This window comes from Lygodium microphyllum, unplaced genomic scaffold, assembly GCF_053477565.2.
Source record: "Lygodium microphyllum isolate KBCC unplaced genomic scaffold, Lygodium_microphyllum_v1.1.10 scaffold_76, whole genome shotgun sequence".
Lineage (NCBI taxonomy): Eukaryota > Viridiplantae > Streptophyta > Polypodiopsida > Schizaeales > Lygodiaceae > Lygodium > Lygodium microphyllum.
Window position 1 is genome coordinate 70130 of NW_028229559.1, and position 17832 is coordinate 87961.

At 41.2% G+C, this 17832-nt stretch overlaps 1 protein-coding gene across 3 annotated transcripts; it reads right to left on the bottom strand.

Annotated features, from left to right (window-relative positions):
• Window positions 1-4056: 4056 nt before the first annotated feature.
• On the bottom strand, window positions 4057-12065 carry LOC148008704 (uncharacterized). Of its 3 annotated transcripts, XR_015689970.1 has the most exons (4): window positions 11446-12065; window positions 8105-11000; window positions 5666-7365; window positions 4057-4547 (listed from the first exon to the last, which is right to left on the bottom strand). XR_015689970.1 is itself a non-coding variant. In XM_087674051.1 (3 exons), exons 1-3 carry the CDS (start codon window positions 11896-11898, stop codon window positions 5741-5743), a joined length of 4971 nt encoding a protein of 1656 aa, XP_087530177.1. In that variant the 5' UTR covers window positions 11899-12065; the 3' UTR covers window positions 4564-5740. The 3 variants fall into 3 exon arrangements, 2 of the variants coding, with proteins under 2 accessions (XP_087530177.1, XP_087530175.1); XM_087674051.1 differs by lacking the exon at window positions 4057-4547 and having other exon boundaries at window positions 4564-7365; window positions 8105-10997; XM_087674049.1 differs by lacking the exon at window positions 4057-4547 and having other exon boundaries at window positions 4564-7365.
• Window positions 12066-17832: the final 5767 nt, after the last annotated feature.

Sequence of the window (17832 nt, forward strand, 5' to 3'; positions counted from 1 at the left end):
TCTCACTTATCATCAACTTAAACTTGCCTTTTTTAAGTAGATCCCAAACTGATAAAATGGCTATTGATGTGTTAAAAACTTAAGCAAATCAAATAAAAATTTGATGGTTGAGGATTATGCATAGAAGCCCAAGAATCTCTTGAATAAATTGGATGTTGTTGGAATTGTAGAGATTGCATTTTTTTTTAAGGGATTAGATCCAACCATTGCAGGTGGCATTACTAATGTTGAGTTACAAGCTCACGGTGCCTTGCTCGAGCTACTCAAAGGGTAAAGAAAAGATTAGAAATGAGGCAATTTAAGAAGATATCCAATAAGGAGGCATCAATATCAGACTTACAAGATTTAGACTCGGATGACAATAGTGAGAAATATGATTTCTTCTTCAACCTTAGATTCAGATAGTGAATCTAGCAAGTTAGATAGTGAGAGGATTAAACAAAGGAAAAGAGGGCAAAAAAGAGATCAAAGGAGGATAATGAGTCTTTAAGAGATACGAAGAAAGGCAAAGAAAAGGCAAACCTAGAAAGAAGGTTGGAGAAAATGATAAGAAAGTACTTGCAAGGTATGGGGATTGTGACTTCCCGAGAAACCTAAAACTTTGTAGCATTTGCTAAAAATTTGGATGTGATGTAATAAACTATTGGTACAATCCAAATGTTAGAGGCACTCGAATGGTACTAGTACAAGTAATTAGATAGCAAGCAGTACCTATTAATCAGGTTGCACTTATAATGATACCTCAAAGGGGTTTTAGAGGATTTGAAAGAAAAGGTCCACAACAAAGGCCATGGAACAAATGATCAACAAAAGAAATGAAATAATGTACCATAAAGACCAAGGGGACTATGCCATCGCTATGGAATACAAATACATATTTCACAACCTAACTATGAGTTATGGGTACGCATAGGGCTAAAAGAGGGATGCAAGCCAAAAATCAATAAGAAATGCAACCAATAGGAGCACCATCTAATCAACATTCTACTAGCACTAGTTGCGATTGTCCTAATAGAGATCCTTGAGGAAATCATAGAATGGTAGTTGGGAGGTCAGCAAGACAAAAAGAAATTTAAGAAATGCCACTTAGCAAAGGTGTCATGTATAAATGAGAAACTTAAAAATCAACACATGTTGGAACCACATATGGGATGTGATCGTCCTAATTATATTGTAATGGAGAATTGTCTTGAGGAGAGTCTTTGCTACTAAAGACAAAGCAAAGAACAAGATGGATTGGAATGTGCAAGAGAAAGCTAGGGAAATAGCATTAAAGGAAGCGCAAATATAACAAAGGAAAAATAGGGCTAATAAGTTTACTCCTACATATTCTTAGCAAGATATATAGAAGGTTTAGGAAATTACTGAAAAACAGGAGTATCTATAAGAAGTTTTGTAGCATGCGGATTCTAATGTAGAAGATTGAAGTATGAAGGAAAAACAAAAGAATCTCATGAGTTATTTATAGCTTTGGCTAGATCAACCTTGCCATTAACTTTAGAGCAAATCTTGGATTTAATTCCAAATTTCAAGGAGAAGCTATTGTCGAGAATTCTTGTCAAGAAAAAGTGTAGCAAATGTATGATGCAAAAATAAAAGGCATTCAAAATGTTAGGCAATTATTCCTATCCCAATAAAGGCAACGGACTAAACCAACAATTTCATGTAGAATAATGTCCAAGTAAGATAAACAAAAAGGATCGAGAATTATTGCTTCATTTAAGTTCCAATAGTCCACATAAATCTACATCTTCTTATTCTTCTTGGACACAATCACAATAGGAGAAATCCACTCAGCCCTATCTACCAAAGCAATAAACCCAACACAAAGTAGCTAGTTGAATTCTTTCTTAATAGGCATTGCCATATGCGGATTCATACAGTATGTTTGCATTTGAACTACAACAACCTTTGGCTTCAAAGGAATACAATGTTTATAAAATTGGGGATCTAACCCCTTCGCATCCCCATGATTTCATACAAACACATCTCAGAATGCCTTCAGTGATGTGATCAAATGCTTACGAAATTCTAAATCTAGCTTGATACTAATTTTTACTAACTTTATATTCCCAACTCCTAAATGAATTTTAGCTCATTCATCTTATATCACCCACTTTTTGCATCTAAGTCTCGAACTCCCTTTCTTGCCATAGGAGTTATATCACATTGGATGCCATTAAGAATACCACATCTGTATCACTGTTTATGTCCCTCAATTGGAAACTCATAAAGTAGCACTACTCCCAAAAAGCTTTTTCCTCAATAGTACAAATAAAGACAAGTTCCCAAATCACTGGTCAAACTAGCAACTTCAAAATGTGTTTTGAAATCAACATCATCATCTTGGGGTGCCATTTCACAAATAAAGGAAAATTCAACTACTAAACTATACGAGTTACTAAACACATCCGGGAGTCACTCATAGATATGTAAGTCTATCACATGGCTTCAATAAAAGAAGTTTACAAAATCCTTGTTTAGACCTTTGTTACATACATATGGGTATCATTTAATAGGGATGCTCATAGGTTGAATAGAGAAAAGGTATGTATTATTCATGATAAATTCAAAGAGAATGGGTTTCTTAATTAGGCCTTTGATGCACATGATAGTTAAGGGCTTACATGTCTCGAGCTAAATACATCATGACCCTAAAGAAACTCAGTGCTTAGGCTTTTTCAACTTCTCTATGATGGCTTTGTTGCCTTGATAAACTTCTCATTTGCTCATTTTTCTAGCCGGCTTCATATTGCCAATTTCATGCGATTGTGCTTTGAGTTGTGATGGTGTAAGTTCATCTATGATCCACATTTTGATTCCCTTGAAAGGGTTTGATTGCTTGAAGCTTCAAATTTATATTGTATATCACCAAACTTTGTAATTGATTGATTATTCCTCTATTTGATGATATGCCATGCTATATCACCTAATCAAGCCCTTATTCCTCTAATATTGGCCTTATTTTGGTCTCTACTTGAACATGCTTGGCCATCTTTATCATCTAGTTGCTCTCATGTTTCTTCGTGCTACTTGTTAGGGAGACCTCCTAGACATGCACGGGATATAATTTTATTTTGCCATGGAACTTCATTAACTGCTAAAAAGGTAGTGTTTGTCATACTTTTCTCCTTTCTTATTTTAATATTCTTCTACTTTGGTTGGCATTTTGTTAATTTCATCTTCAATCTTCCTATTAGTTGTAGCCACCTATGTCGTCAAGTTTTCCTCTAGCTCCACCAAGTGTGTCTGCACTTTGACAAGTCCTTCAACAGGAGACTATAATCCTTTCTAAGTTGCAAACTTAGTGACATCGGTAGATAGAGAGAGAAGGCGATGATGGTGCTAGTGTTAGTGGTGCTAGCAGCAGCATGATTGTGTGGTGGTAGGGTGAAACATGTGAATAGTACTCATCATCATGATCTCCCGCCAAGTCTCCATCCCTTACCTACACCTATGCTTTTGTTGCCTTGGTGGATCATTGAGTAGATGGGGTTTTGCGGGAGGGGGATGAGGTTTTTAAGCAGGCAACAGTAGTGACCGCACGTTTCTTAGGATTCCTCGTGATGGTGAGAAGCATTAACCTTCCTTGCTTTAGCCTTCGTGTGCTCTTAGCACTGGGCTCAGCTTCATGTTCACTATCTTTATCCAAACTAGGCATTATGGATGGGAGGCTAACTGATGTACACTAGCATGCGGTAAATATAACCGACAAGGCTTCGTGTGGCGTGCATCAAGGGATGTAGGATGCGCATCTTGGTTGATGCCGCCACATCTCACAACTTCAAGAACTGTTGATCAGTGGATCGTGCCACATCTCACAAAAAACTGCAGCTGCTAGAGGACGTCTTAGTGCCCCATTCTTTTGTGATTTAGTTTGCTGAAGGCATCAACCAAAGAGAGACTGTAGCGATTGAAAACCTGGAAGTAGATGTGATTTGGCAAAACAAGTATGTCTCTGAGGAGGCGCAAGAAAAAACACTACGACCTGTTGGTAGGAACATCAAAACACTTGCATTTAATATGGATTGTTTAAATACCTTGTGGCATCTCCCAACGGCTTGCAGGCTAGTAGGGGGGACTAGAGAAAGAAGAGGCGCAGATACAGTCTAAGAGTTTACAGAAGTGGTGCAAATGTAGTCTCGGAACCCATACTGATACAGGGGTATACATAATTTGAGCAGGTTTTAGGAAGAATGTAGATGAATGCCTTCAGGACTAGGGTGGATAAAAGCAACAGCCACATCTCTGGGGCCACGCTTGTCAATGTCATCAGCCTTCGTTCTTCTGATGCTACTATTTCACCTACATATAAACAGCCCCACCAAAGATTGTATTCGACTTGCCAAATGAGTGACCCTTGACCCTGTGGTTCATCAGTGTAATGATAACACTAGCCTTTGCTGATAAACACTTGCATGCCACCAAGGATAATTTTGGGTGCTGGTATGTGATTTGTTCAGATGTCTTCCAAAGCCACTCAGATGAATGTAAAGCATCTCATTTTTGCATTCAATCTCAATGGAAGGCCGATAACATCCCTCCACCTGCAACAAGATGTTGAGCCTTGTAAAAAGAAAGTCGAATCTCAAAATCTATTTCTACTGATCAGAGGTTACAGAACTGATGCACTGACAATAAATCTTGAAGTTGAAAAGCACTCAATTTTATCCATTAAGGTCTAAGAAAATCCAAAAAGTGATTGGCAGGCAAGATAATCCCATTGCAGAAAGGCTTTGCTCCTGCCAAGTTGGAGTGTGTTTGTGTGTAAGTTGTTACAGGTTGACTGTCTATCAAGGTTATGCTGCCAAAAAAAGCAGTGTGTAAAAGATGCAACTTGGAGAAAGATTCTATGTAACAGTCTGGTCGCCCTGTCAGATCAAGCTCTCAGTACTAAAGGATATCCAAAGAAGCTGGGAGCATGAGATATCTTATGTTGCATTGCAGCAGTCCATTATTCTTTTGCACACCTCAACTGAGCTTTCGAGGAGTCCCATAACCAGGCAGTTTTTGACAACATGGTTTCTAAAGTATGTTGGATAATATTGGATGTTGACAGATCATGCTACTTTTGCTGTTCTGCCGGGCATGTGCACTCCTTAAAGCTCATCAAGCATTTGATACTTTGTTTAGTGATGAACAAAATCATTTTAAGCAACCGAGTAAAACTGAGCTGCCATGCTGAGGAGTGCAAGATGGTGAACAACAAAAGGGTAACAAGCTTTTGCAAAATTGCTCCATCTTTCCTTTACTCACATCAGTCTTTCTTATTAAGGCATGAACCTTCCCTCTTGTCATCGCATTATGTGTAACTTGAAACACTCTTCAAGTCGGTTTTTTGCATTGACAGAACTCCACATTCTGCAACAGAATCCAGCATTGGGATACTAACTTGCATCAAACCAAAAAGCATTCTCAATTCTTGGCATTAAATTGAATAACATTGCAAATGTACGGTTAGGCTAATTTGTCCCTGCACTGAAGGCAGGTTTTGTTTTAATGCAATGTTAAGCCTTTTGTCTCAATAAGACTTGGGCCAAAATTCCCACAAATGTGGGGCTTCTATTCTTTCAGAAACAGTGAAGGAAAGAAAGATATCCACATACAAGGAGCAAATGTGTATTGATACATGCATGAGAGGGAAGGAGAGGTGGGGGAACCCTACAGTCTCATTCCCTGCTCCACTGTCTCGTAGAGACCTCTGTCCTTGAAGCTCTACCTGGCAAGAGATATTGGAAGTTCAAATTTTTGGTGATGTACCCAACTGAAGGCTGGGAGTAGCTAGCTTTTCATTGGTTACAGTCTCCCCTTGTTGCAAGGCCCTCTGGCAACGTTGCCTTCCCAAGGTGGCCAGCAGCTCTCTTCCATGCTTCACCCTGAATTTCTGCACTACCTTGGCCTTTTGGCGACTGCTCAGCCCAGGGCTCAGCTTGCTCAAGTCCAGCTTCGGATAGAGGATGGCTTCCAAGCGCCTCTCTGCTTCTCTCTTCTTCTTCTTCTTCTCCTCTTGCTCTCTCACTGCCAACTGAGTGCTACTCTCACCTGTCTCCCTGATGAACTCTGAACTATGGACCAATGGAGAATGTGTTTGGGCTGCAACCTGCAGTATATCTGTGCCCAGTGGTGTAGTTTGTATTTGATCAAGGCCATCTTTTTTGTCCAATTGAGTATGGGTGGAGCCTATATCCCCAGCCATTGGAGTCTGCACAGGGCCTACATCACCACACTGAGTAAAGAAGCAGCCTGGGTGATTGCCTGTGTCCAATCGGTTGTGTATTAAGTCGAGGCCAGTGCTTTTGCCCATCTGAGTATGGGCAGAGGAGCCCCTATCACTGCCTGTTGGATTCTGCATATGGCCTGCATCACCCAATTGGGTAAAGACGCAGCCTGATCGATTGTCCATTTGACCAAAATGTAGGTTCCCCAATATATGACACATTTGGGCCGATTGTGTTTCTTCTCTTGCCAACTGTGGAAAGCAGCCTCTTCCACTACAAAGTTCACCTGCTTGAAGTCCTGTGGCTGTTAGAGTGAAACATGCATTTGCACTAGGCAGCTGAGCATTGTCTTGGAGAGCTTGTGATGCACTGGACTGAGCATTCAACATCAATGCTTGCATTTCCCTGTCCCTTCCAACATTCCATCTCACCTCCGCTGGATGGACTCTTTGGTGTTGAGATACCCGTACTACTCCCCTCCCCAACTCCTGGGTTGATTGTGTTTCTTCTCTTGCCAGATGTGGAAGACAGCCCTTTTCACTACCCAGAACAGTACAAGATTCAGCTGCCTGGCTTCCTATCTCCAAGAAACTTGTCCTGCGGAGCCAAGGGTTAACTGGGAGAGCTTGTGCTGCGCTGGACTGAACATTCATCATGGATGGGTGAATTACTAATTGTTGATAACTCTGTAATGTTTTCCCCACCTTTACATTGTTTGGAGAGGCATGTGTTTCCTTGTCCGAGTGAGCATCCATCTTGACTGTTTGAATTTCCCTTGCATTTCCAAGGGCTGATGATACCTCTTTGGCATAACATATGGTTGTGTTGGCAGGCTGCATTTTCATGCCCCTTGATGCATCAACATTGGCTGCTTCAATTTCCCTTGCCTTTACAAGTGCCCGTGGTACCTCTCTGCCCGAATATATGAATGCATAGTCAGGCTGCATTTTCATGTGCATTGATGCATCAATATTGGTTGCTCCAATTTCCCTTTCCTTCCCAGAGGCAGGTGGCATTCCACTGCATGAACTGACCATTTTGTCAGCAGGCTGCATTATCATGCACCTCTGCTCTGCAATGGTTGGTGCATTTGAATTTAGTGTATGCATTTCTTGCTTCACAAGGTCCTGTTTTTTCGCAAATGTACCTACACAGTATATGCCAAAAAGGTACAATCATAAGCAGAACTGTGAACATAATTGCCTGTGTGTATGTGCATACACACACATGTAAAAGGGTGTGTGTTTGTGTGTGTGTGCATGTGTGCATGCATGTGTGTCACCCCCTCGGTAAATTAAGTCAGTTACTACATTGGTTTGACAAAACAAAATGTGTGTGTGTGTGTGTTCTGTTTAGTTGGGATAAACATTGGCCTTCTTACAGGAAGGTAGCAATTCAGACCCCATCGGTTGCTTGGTAGTTGACATCTTTAGACCTACTATTCCTAAGGAATACTCGTGTTGCTGGCCTGTTGCAACTTAGGAACCATCCATGGTGTCTAAATAAATATGGCACACTACTGGCTAGGGATTGAATTCTGGAAACTTGAATACCCACCTACAAGAGAATTCTTTTCCAATGGGAATTGAGCAGAATTGCTCACTCACCCTTGCAGAGAAATGTGCCTAAAAGCTACCATACACATTTGGATTGCAGAAGGGTCAGGTGCCCTCCATGGTGCGCAATTTAGGACTGCGACATCTAGGTCCCTTGAAATTTGAGATGTCCCCCCTGTAGTGCACAAATTAGCAACTACGACAAAATGTAGTGATGCCTGTATGTGTGGGCATGCGTGCAGGTGCCTTGCATCCTGCTTTTCCCTCCAAGGATGTGGTTTTGTTTTCCTTTGAGGACTGGGGGGCGTAAGGCAGGGATCACTGACTAACCTGACTGTTGGAGCCATTGCCAAAGTCTGGATCCTTGCTTGTCTTCACCCTTTTTTGGAGAATAGAACTTGATTTTCTTCTGGACAGGAAGCTTAGAAGGACTCTGTTGAGCTGGCCTCTTTTGCCCACTTATGGCTGCCTTGTGGCTGCCAAACAATCCCTTGAACTTGCAGGTTCGCTCTGAAGGCTGTGTGTGCAGCTGTTCTTCTTTGTCTGGAGCCATGCTTGAGACTTCCAAGCCTGGAATGGCTTGTATGTGCTGCCCTTCTTTGTCAGGAGCTATGTTGGAGGCTCCCAAGCCTGAGCTAGCCTGTTTGTACTCTCCTTTGTCTGGAGCTATGTTGGAGACTCCCAATCTTGCTATGTTGGGGGCTTCCAAACCTGAGCTAGACTGTTTGTGCTGTCCTTCTTTGTCTGGAGCTATGTTGCAGACTCCCAAGCCTGAGCTAGCCTGTTTGTGGTCCTCTTCTTTGTTTGGAGGTATGTTGGAGACTGCCAAGCCTAACCTGGCCTGTTTGTGCTGCGCTTCTTTGTCTGGAGCTATGTTGGAAACTTCCAAGCCTGAGCTAGCCTGGTTGTGCTGCCCTTCTTTGTCTACAGCTATGCTGGAGACTCCCAAGCTTGAGCTGGCCTGTTTGTGACCTTGTGCCCTCCGCAGCTCATGGATTGTTGACAGTGGAGCAGGGCATGCAAGAATAACTGTGTAAGCTGCCTTCAGAACAGGCCTTTTTGAGAAAGGTCTCTTGCATAGCTGGGCTCCTTTAGATGCTCCCAAGCCAAGCTTTTCCTGGCCAGCCCTTGGTTGCACTTTGAGCAAACTCTTTTTGTGTGGTCCAGCTGTGGTTGATGTCTCCATAACAGACTTTTCAATAGAAGCATTGTCAGACCTTTCAAGGTACAAATTCTTTCCACATAGTTTATGTGAATTCAAGCCCTCCAGATTGGACCTTTCCATAGCACCACTGTTGTCCTTTTCTCTGCACAAAGCAGTTGCACACGATAGAATTTCAGGAGGTGCCTTCCCAGAAGCCCTTACTGCTGTTCCACTGTCCAGCCTTGGTAATGGCAAATCTTTGTCAGGCACCTGGCTCTCATTGAGTGCCTCCAAAACAGAAATTTCCCTACTCTGGTTAGCCTTTTCTCTTGAGGCATTTTCAAATGGTATAACTGTTGAGAATGTTCTCGACAGGCAACTTTCTCTTGCACCATTATTTCTCTCTCTGAAAGAGGATAGATGAACTTCATTGGGAGTTCTTAGAACAGAACTTGATATGGCATTGTTAAGTGCTTTGCCTGGCAAACTGTGGCCTGAGGTATGTGCCTGAAAAACATGCCTTTCTATAGCATTGTACGGCATCTCTCCACGCAAGCTAGTCTCACAAGATTGGACTGCAGAGAGTGGTTCTGAAACACGACCTTGCAGTGCACTATTGGGTTTTCCTCCAAATAAACTTTTTACACACAGAGGAATTCCACCAAACGCTTCAGAACCAGGACTTTTGATGGGATTGTTAAGCCTTTCTCTAGGCAAACTATTTGCACATAGATCAATTCTAGTAAGTGATCCCAAAACAGGCCCTCTCATGGCATTGCTAAGCATTTCTCCAAGAAAATTATCATTATGTAGCTGGGCCATGTCACCGGCCAACCTTTCTGCAGCATTGGAACATCTTTCCCTTGGCATACTAGACTCGCATGGTTGAAGCAGAGATGATGCTTTTCGAACACTGCCTGTCGTCACACCTATGGTGTTTTCTACAGTTAACATTTTTTCATCTTGATAAACTCCATCGAGTATTTCCCAAATAGGTTGTTCTTGGGCATTATTCGTCCTTGCTCTAAGAAAGCTGTTCTGAAGTCTGTTATCTAGATGGCTCTCCACAGCATTGCAAGGTGTTTGTCCAAGCCAACCATTCCTGCATGGTTGGATTACAGAGGGTGGTTTTGAAACACAACTGTTAGTTCTTTCTTCATCACATTGAGAAACTCCATCAGGTACTCCTGAAACAGAGGTCTCTATGATGTGGGTTGGCTTCCTGTCTTCACCTGATAGTTGAGTTGCATCATACGTCTCCAAAGTATGCCTTTCTACAATGATGTTACTTGGTCTATTCTCAATTATTTGGGCTTCAATCAAAGGCAATACATATGTCCCCAAAGCATGCCTTTTTGCACCATTGTTCAGTCTCTTCTCATGTATTTGGGCTTCATTTGGTGCTGATATGTCTGTCTCCAAAGCATGTCTTTCTACATAATTGCTCAGTCTCTTAACATGAATTCCAGCTTCATTTGATATTGGCACATGTGTCTCCCAAGCAAGCCTTTCTACACCATGGCTGGGCCTCTTTTCTTGTGTTTCATTTTCATTGCTAGCTCGCTTATCATGTATTTGAGCAGGTACATGTGTCCCCAAACCATACCTTTCCATATCATTGCTAGGTCTCTTATCCTGTATTTGAGTTTCAATCAATGCCATTAAAATATGGCTTGCTGCAGGTCTATTAGACTTTTCTCTGAAAGAAGACGACTCATGCTGCTGTACTACTCCTGATACAGGTCGTTCAGCAACATGGCTTGATGCATGAGTGTTAGGCTTTTCTTCCGGAGATTCCATCTGAAACAGCTGGCGGGTTGCATCCACAACAGGTGATACTGCAAGATGGTTAAAAGAGTCTTCTGCAAGCTGACATAGTTGCCCTGCACAGGGTGCCTCTAACAAATGTCTATCCTTCAGAGGACTGGTTCTGCATAATTGAGCTGTCGCAGGTGATGATGTGATGCCAAGCACCCTACGCTTTCGTTGACACCTCACCCTCCCTTTTCCAGTGAGCAGAAACTTAATGACCTCATTTCTGGATCGAAACCGGCGACCTGACATAAGATCTTTGTAGTACTGCTGAAACATGAGTGCCTCAGTCAAGAAACTCCTATGCTGACAAAATGAATTGTTCTAGAAAGAAAAACATATATATTGGAACAGCACATTCCTAGTACAAGAAAGTGATTGCAGACGCCAAACCATGTTTCAGCACAAAAGCTGTCATGAAAGGTTATGTTCAAGACTAAAAACACAGGCAAACCTAGGCAAGCTCATTCTTCTCCACACCAGGCTCCACATGTGCAGGTAGTAGGCATGACATTACCTATCACGTATGGGCATGTTGGTACTCGCAGCCTGATAGTCTACAACCAGACAAACAATTAGGCAGGGGGAGAGCTATGAGAGTCCTGGTTAGGAGCACCAAGGGAAACCATGCTTTTCCTTGCCTGATGTAGTGTTCAACACATGAGGAGTGATGGTCTAATGGCCAATTGTTCTGTACATGAGAGAGTGTGTTTACCTTGTCTCGCGTGCCAGCACTGCTGCCACTTCTTCTGGTTTGCATCTCAGTGATCCAACCGGGGGGTAGCCAAGCAGGGGACTCTACCACACACTTGTAGGCGGCTTCCAAAGAGAGGGGCAGCTCCTTCACCTGCTCCTCCTTACCCTTCCCCTGTTTCTCCTCCCCCTTCTCCCGTTCCCAATTTGGGTCACCAGACCCTCTGATCTGCCCATCGTCCTTCGCATCCTGTAATGGCCTCCCTGCCAGACTCTGTAGAAGAAGCTGCTGCCACTGGTAGTAATAGTAGTATGCAGGCAGCCAGTAGTTCAAGCCCACCTGTTGTGGCCACACATTGGCAGCCATGGTTGGCGAGGCTGTGCTCTGTTGGTGAGATGGATTTGGCCCTTGATTCAGAGGAGGCGGATGATAAAGAAGATGATCTAGATTAGAGGAGCCCCCTACTTCCTTCATGGTCTTATGCTTTGCAGGCTACTGCATTTTTTGGACGATGCAAGGGTCCGAGGTGGCTTTGATCTACGCTTACACAGTCACTAACCTTTCGTGTACCCAACCTCAAGATCCAATTGCTATAAGGTTCAAAGCCAAGCTGTGAGAGAGAGAGTGAGTGAGTGAGTGAGTGGAATTAGGGAAAACAAAGGAAAAAGTATAATGTGAGGGGGGGGGGGGGGAGGGGAAGATAGAGAGTTGGCCCAATTCCCAAAGCCACAATTGCTCCACACTCACTTTCACATCCCCTTGTGTTGGTGCCCATCCCATCTTGATAACCTTGCAAGTTTATCATGACTAGTGGGCCAAACACGGGTCGCTTGCGATAAGACAATCGACCTGCACGACTAAGGACCTAGTGTATGGTAGTGTGTGTGATATGTTAGGTGCCATGTCCAAGCAAAGTGTGTTTGCGGGGGGGGGAGAGAGAGAGAGAGTTGGCCCAATTCCCAAAGCCACAATTGCTCCACACTCACTTTCACATCCCCTTGTGTTGGTGCCCATCCCATCTTGATAACCTTGCAAGTTTATCATGATGACTAGTGGGCCAAACACGGATCGCTTGCAATAAGACAATCGACCTGCACGACTAAGGACCTAGTGTATGGTAGTGTGTGTGATATGTTAGGTGCCATGTCCAAGCAAAGTGTGTTTTGATGCTTCTTATCTACGTTATTAAGATATTTCGAGGTAAATTATCGTGGATGTGCTCGACTATTACTCAAAAACAAAACAAACCTTTCCTCACTTGTTGCTTATGCTTATGAAGCCTAAACCTTATTGAGTACTGGTGAGCCTTCTTTAGCAATGCACAAGAAAAACCATATAAAGGTGTGCTCTAAAGACACATCCTTATGTCATGAATGTGTTTAGTCTTCTAAATAGCATCAATGGTAACAAGTCCCCCTTTCATGCTAGTATGTGCCCATCATTAAAACGCATAATATTTCATTTGCCCATCATTACAATGTACCTCTTATGTGCTAGTATGTGCCCGTCATTAAAATGCATAATAATTCATTTGCGCTTGGGAGAGGCGCAAGGATAAGGCCAAAACAAAATGCTTAAGATAAGAGGGCCTATGGTCACCACACAAAAAAAAGAACCCCCATGAAACAAAAGGGGACAATGGGGATAAAAATTTTGAGACGTGAGGGGATGAATGGAGGAGGGAGGCATGCAAGGGTCAAGTCACCCATGAGAGACATAAGAGTGAGAGACAAGGAAGGGGAACCTTAACATAATAAAAACTCCAAGGAGAGAGAGAGAGAGACACACACACACACACACACATAATAAAAACTCCAAGGAGAGAGAGAGAGAGACACACACACACACACATTGTGTGTGTGTGTGTGTGTGTGTGTGTGTGTGTGTGTGTGTGTGTGTGTGTGTGTGTGTGTGTGTGTGTGTGTGTGTGTGTGTGTGTGTGTGTGTGTGTGTGTGTGTGTGTGTGTGTGTGTGTGTGTGTGTGTGTGTGCACGCGCGCATACATGTGCGAGAATGTGCACATGTGTGTGAATCGGTGTAGTTCTCTTGAAACTAGAATTTCTCCACACTCCCACTTTCCAACCCCTTACATTGGTATCCATCCCACGAGAACATTGATGTGCATAGTAGAAGGTAGATGCCTTGTCTAATCCAAGTCTTGTCTAACCCTTCTTTAGAATGTTGTATCAATTATTACCACAAACCAATGGACAATGTCCCTACTTATTGCTTATGTGCTTACAAAACCCAAAGCTTTCAAGACTTGTGCTAAATAATGGTGAGCTTTCACCTTTTTGGCCATTGCATGAGAATGTAAATGTTTATGCCTATTGTGTGTTGCAATAACTCTATGAGAAACACCTCTTTATGGTCATTGCTTCTAAATAGCTACAAGGTAATGCTAACAAGTTCTAGGTGCTTTGGTATGTGCTCATTGTTAGAACATATAGATGTTTCATCTACTTTTGGAGGCCCAAGATAAAAAGGCCTAAGATGATAGGACCTTTGACAACTAGACAAAAAAAAAAGGAAAATCCATGTGAAACAGGGGGGAGTTGGCATGAACAATATGAGACTTTGGAGAGGGGTGCATGCAAGGGGGGCATGTTGTGTGCACATGTTCATGTGTGCGGGGCAGGGGGTGTTTGTGCTTATTTTCAATAAGCCATCTTTTTAATATACAAGTGTATTTCTAGTCTTAAGATAGCATACGGTAACATATATTACTTTGAAAAGATTTATTTTGTTTTTATTTGTTGAAATTGGCAATTGGATGCCACTTACATGTAGAAAACTAGCAAAATGATTTTATCTTCTACTTAAGAATAATGACAATTGATCTAATCTTCTACTTTAGACTAGCCCCATTGACTTGCATCCATCCATACCAAAATACAGAAAACATATATTGTGAGCTCGAAAGCATGGTCAAAGTTAACATCCATATCACTAAGAATATGCAATAGAGAAACAATCATTATACATGTATAGTCAAACGCACACGCGCGCGCGCACACACACACATTCACATTTTTAAATTACACAAGAAATTTTACAAAAGCTCTTTGGATTGGGATGATTGTATTGCCCACCCACAATCAATGCTTAAGGCTAGCATAAGAACTATTCATAGGGAATTCTTAAGCAACAATATTACACAAACAAGGCATATTTAATAATGTCAAATATAAGATACCTATTAGACCCATTGTAGCATACCAATAATTTGGAAATCCATCAAGAAAAATGGTTCAATAAAAGGTTGAGAATCTAGGAGAAGTCAACCTATAAGAGGTTATGCTTGTTGAATTTTTAAGCAAGTTGTAGAGTATGGAAGAGATAAGAAAGATATTGATGATTCTATAAGCAAGGTAAAATAATAGTAACAACTGGCTTTTATAGATGGGCCATTGCATCCATGTGATCAATGATCGGCAATTAGAACTTATTGCTAGCCTCAATGTTCAAATGAACACACTTGGGCCTTCCAACTTGTGCATCCATTGAATCTTTCAACTTCGGTTTTCCAACTTGTGCTATCATCGACTCTTCATATTTGTTCAAAGATAGTTCAATATTGAGATTCGAGTTAGCATACATTTCATGCTAGGATCCAATCAGCCATGCATCAAAAAACATTTTGATTTTTCCTTCCATTGACTTTAAAAGTTGACAAACAATCTTTACACACATGCACGCACATGTGTGTGCACTTGTGTGCACACGCATGCATGTTGCATGTGCGTTTGTGTATTTCTTAAATAAAGTTTTTATTTTTCTCTCCCATAAATAAACTTTTTACATGATTGGAGCCAATAAATGCATTTATATATACATTGTGGGTTATATGATGCTTAGCTATGGACCATTAAAGTATTTCTTACCACATAATTTGAAAAAAATATCTTATTGCCATTTATAGAAGTTAATAAATGCATTAAACATATATTGTCTGGTATATAAGCAATTTGTTTTTCCATTATAGAAATGAATGCATATCTTGTCATGTATATAAGCAATTTGTTTTTCCATTATAGAACCCAATTTGAGCATGCCCTCATAGGGGTCATACTACTAAACGAAAAAACCCAATCCCATCAATTTTAGTGTACTTTGCATGTGTGTGTGCATGTGTCCCTACACACATGTCTACATGTGTGCATGTTAGCTTTTCCCCCAAAACTAGAATTGCTTTGCATGCCCATTTTCACAACTTATTGTGGTGTCCATCCCTCATACATAACCCATCAAGTTTATCGTGACAACTAGTGGGGATGCATACGACAACATAATCAGTTTGACATGACTAAGAACTTGATGCTATTGAAGTGTATTTGACAAGTTAGGTGCCTTTTCTAATAAAGGCTTGTTTTGACTCTTCTTATCAATGTGGTTAGAATTATCATGTATGTGTCAACTATTATCCAATAAGCCATGAAAACTTTCTTACTTATTTGCTAACACTTGTGAAGCCCAAAGCTTACTGTGCTCATGTGGAATAAGGATGAGCCTTCACATTTTTTGGGCCTTGTGCAAAAACCCACATCAAGGCTTATAGGTGTGGTGCATTGCAATGGCTCTGCAAAAACTCGCCTCTTTGTGGTCACATACATCTACTCTTCTAAATGGCATCAAGTTCATGGGGTAACAAGCCTTTCTTGTGCACTGGCACATGGCATCTCTAAAACAAATAAATAGTTCACTTCCATGAGGAGAGATGCATGGAGCTCGAAACAAAAAGGTCAACTTTGGGGAGAGAGAGAGAGAGAGAGAGAGAGAGAGAGAGAGAGAGAGAGAGAGAGAGAGAGAGAGTGTGTGTGTGTGTGTGTGTGTCCAATAAAAATGCACACTGAACAATTAGGGATTTTAAGGATTAATATGGCTTGTTAAGGGCCTAGGGTTCTTGAATTTGTTAGGGGGTGGGAGTCCTTTTAGGGTGTTGGGGTGTTGGGATTCATGGGGATTAGGGAAGAGGAGTCAAGTAGATTAGAGAAATTGGCATCCATACATGGCCTACTTTGAGAAATTCATTTTGTTTTGCATCTTTTACATCCATGTCAACTTTGTTATCCATCACAAACATGGGTATAAACCAAATGGTAACATTGCATTGAAAATACATTATTATTCATCACAACATGTATATCAATCAAATGGTAACTTTAGATGTTCGTCAATAGAATTCTACTAAGAAAGTAATTATGAGAATTAGTCAATATCAAAATTAAAGAGATCAATAAAAGAAATGGAAGCATGCACACACTTATCATTAACCTTGGCACCAACTCCTTAATCAAACTATCCATGAGATTCAAATACTAATATTTTTCTAAGACCATGTTGTAGCAAGTTAAAACTTGCAAGCCTCTTTCTTCAATTGATCTAAGTGGATGCATTAACAAGCTGATGTTATGAGAAGAGAGTAAAAGGGGAAAATTACTTAACTATCGTATGTTTTTTGGATGCATTTACAGCTGTCAACCATATATGAAGACCACACATTCATATACAATGGAAGGCATGTTGAGACCTATGCATACACATGTACACATGTAGATCCTTAAAAGGCATTAGGCATCACCCACAACCATATATCTTTTTGCCCAAAAAAGGGTCATTTGACATCATACCTCATCAATGTTATTCACCTAAAAGGTTCCTTGCAGTAGTGGTACAACACTTGTTGACGCCAAAAACACAAAAGATTCAAGCACCTCTAAGGTTAGATAGGTTTGGGAGGTTGACAAGGATGGCATCTATGTCACTCTATTGACTATTGTCACCCAAAAAATGTAATGTAGTCCTTAGTCAATATTCCCGTGGTTGGTTTGCAAGTAACAAGGGCAACATCTCTTCATGTTCCTTTCCTACCTCCAAGCATAGTTAAGGTTTCATATACTCTTCAAGTTGAATTTGACATAACATTTAAGATAATGATTTGCCCAAAATTACATTGATTGTGACTTTTCAAGTTAGTGGAGATCAAACACATATGATGTTTGTTGTACATCATTTGTGTAGCCATTTGGAAATATGTTGATTTGAAGTGATATAACTATTTTTGCACTTATATTAAGTTGTTGAATTTTTTTTAACTCTTGTGCTTACACATGCAAACACAAAGACACAACCCACATCCCCAAGCACCCCCTAGATCCCAAGAGACCTTTTATGTGTGCGTGTGTGTGTGCATGATAGAAAATATTCACTTCTTTGTGAATAAGTATATCTTCTCATATTGCATATTAAGAATACACTATAGGTCTTCCATGATAGGATGGGTAGTCTTTGGTACAATGGTTTGCTTGCTAGGACAACTGACTTATCTATGTGTTGTGGCCACTTTTGAGGAGCAACAAAACCAAACTTTTACATTTCACTTCCTCAATCGCGAGTCAAAAAAATGAT

Coding starts and splice junctions, on each gene's coding strand:
- LOC148008704 (XM_087674049.1), bottom strand. CDS start 11,898: ATGAAGGAAGTAGGGGGCTCCTCTAATCTAGATCATCTTCTTTATCAT. Junction 11,001..11,445: donor GTGCTGGCACGCGAGACAAG/GTAAACACACTC, acceptor CTCATGTTTCAG/CAGTACTACAAAGATCTTAT. Junction 7,366..8,104: donor GCAATGGCTCCAACAGTCAG/GTTAGTCAGTGA, acceptor TATACTGTGTAG/GTACATTTGCGAAAAAACAG.